The sequence below is a fragment of the Aphanomyces invadans genome (assembly GCF_000520115.1).
Source record: "Aphanomyces invadans strain NJM9701 unplaced genomic scaffold supercont1.21, whole genome shotgun sequence".
Taxonomy (NCBI): domain Eukaryota; phylum Oomycota; class Saprolegniomycetes; order Saprolegniales; family Verrucalvaceae; genus Aphanomyces; species Aphanomyces invadans.
Genome location: NW_008580166.1, coordinates 1200603 through 1202404, shown reverse-complemented (window position 1 = coordinate 1202404; position 1802 = coordinate 1200603). Strand labels below are relative to the sequence as shown.

Genomic DNA, 1802 nt, shown 5'->3' with positions numbered 1-1802 from the left:
GTGCATTTGGAAAGTGAACTTGGCGTTCTGGCTAGCTTTCTCATCTACAGTATCTACGTACTCCTATAGAATATAAATTCTCTAGCCCACGCATATCCTAGCACATCCTTCGAAGGGACGCTGGATGTTTTATGAGCTAGCCTCGTACCAATCCAGGGTTCCTGCCACTCGGCCCTTGTGACGAGGTCGAGGATGAGTGTCCGCCGTTAGGTAAGAGCCAGAGGCTTCTATTGGCCGCGAACATTTGGAACTGGGAGTTGCGGATCTCTCCCAAGATCTCCGACAACCCCTGGATCGGCATGCGACAGCCGATCGGCATGAGACAGCCGATCGGCACTACGCCTTCCCCCAGTTGTCGGATTAGCGCGTTGACGTTGCGTAAGTCATGCACGAGCCGTTTGAAGTGGGAAACTTGCTTGATATTCTTCTCGAGCTCCCAAATACCATTATGCAGCTGCCACTCAACCAAGTATTCGCGCTTCTGTTAAATTGACATGACTTGAGGAGTAGTTCGACGATGTAAAGAACTTTTCCAGACACATCCAGGTTGATCGAAGTTGCTTTTGGAATTGGTCGGTTGGCGAACTTGGTTGTGTTGTTTTCCGACATCTTCAGACGATCTCCGTTGAATACATTATGCAAGCGTTGCATTCTCTTGGGTAGTTGAAGCGTTATGGCATTGAAATTGATTTTTCGAATGATGCGAAAATATCCGATGAAGGGCGGCATGAGCTTTGGCTTTTCTTTCGCCGTTGTAACTTCGACATGCTTCAAAGGATTCGTGGGTCGCAAGAAGTATTATATCGCCTTCTTGGAAGGTTAAGTTGGATCGCTTGTTGTCTTAGTAAATTTTTCGGTGCTCTTGAGCCTTTTCTAGGTTGTTCATAGCTTGATCAACGACTTTTCGACAATGTTCAGCAAAGGTCTGGTGTAGTCATTGGTAGACTCTTCAAATACGAAAGTTGGTTTTCGCAGTTTAGTTGCAGTGTCGACTTCAAGTGGTGTCTATCGAGTTCTTGCCAGAAGTTGCTTGTAAATATGAGTTATCTATCGCTGTTGATGACCGAAGGCAAGCCATGGTGGCGCACGACTGCATTGAAGAACTCCTTTACCGCTGGAGGGGCATCAACTTTGGAGTTTGTAGTGATGTACTGTACAGTACTGTGGTCGCTTGGACGTACGATCCACACAAGTCATGATGGCATCTTCCCCATTGGAAACAGGTAGTCAAGTGATCCGACTTGCTGGTACATCCTCCCAGCATTCCTTTGGAGACTTGATGGGAATCATCTTACCAATTGATTTTGCGTTGTTTGACTTATAGCAAGTACACGTTTCGCAGGAGATTGCAATATAGCGGTCGAAACAAGGCACATTTCAAGCATGAACACGGCATGCATAGACACATCCATCGGCCTGTGGAGGACGCGACAAGGCATCCGCGACCACATTCGTACGGCCGGGACGATGGACTGTGAAGTCGAATTGACCAAAACGTCCCAACACCGGATCAACTTGGCAGTCAGGATCGGTGTCTTCAAAACCTATGACACGTCGTGTTGTCGGTGATGATATCAAAGCGGGAACCGTAGACATAGTGAGGCCACTTCGATAATGCGATCTTGTTCGCATAGAGCTCCTTCTTGTGAGCCGACCAATTAAGTTCTGACTTGTTCAGCTTCTTGGACGGGAAAACAATTGGTTGATCGTCGCCATTAGCGTCAGTTTGGGAAATCACAGCACCACAGCAGTAGCAGATACATCCGTATTGATCATGAATGGACGATCAAAATCAGGATGCT

General features: G+C 47.2%; 1 protein-coding gene across 1 annotated transcript; it reads right to left on the bottom strand.

Moving 5' to 3' along the window:
- Positions 1-136: 136 nt before the first annotated feature.
- Positions 137-609, bottom strand: H310_09561 (hypothetical protein; the record flags this gene model as incomplete). Its single annotated transcript, XM_008875661.1, has 2 exons — positions 137-481; positions 529-609. The coding sequence occupies 2 exons, from the start codon at positions 607-609 to the stop codon at positions 137-139; spliced, it is 426 nt and encodes a 141-aa protein (XP_008873883.1).
- Between the last annotated feature and the right edge of the window lie 1193 nt (positions 610-1802).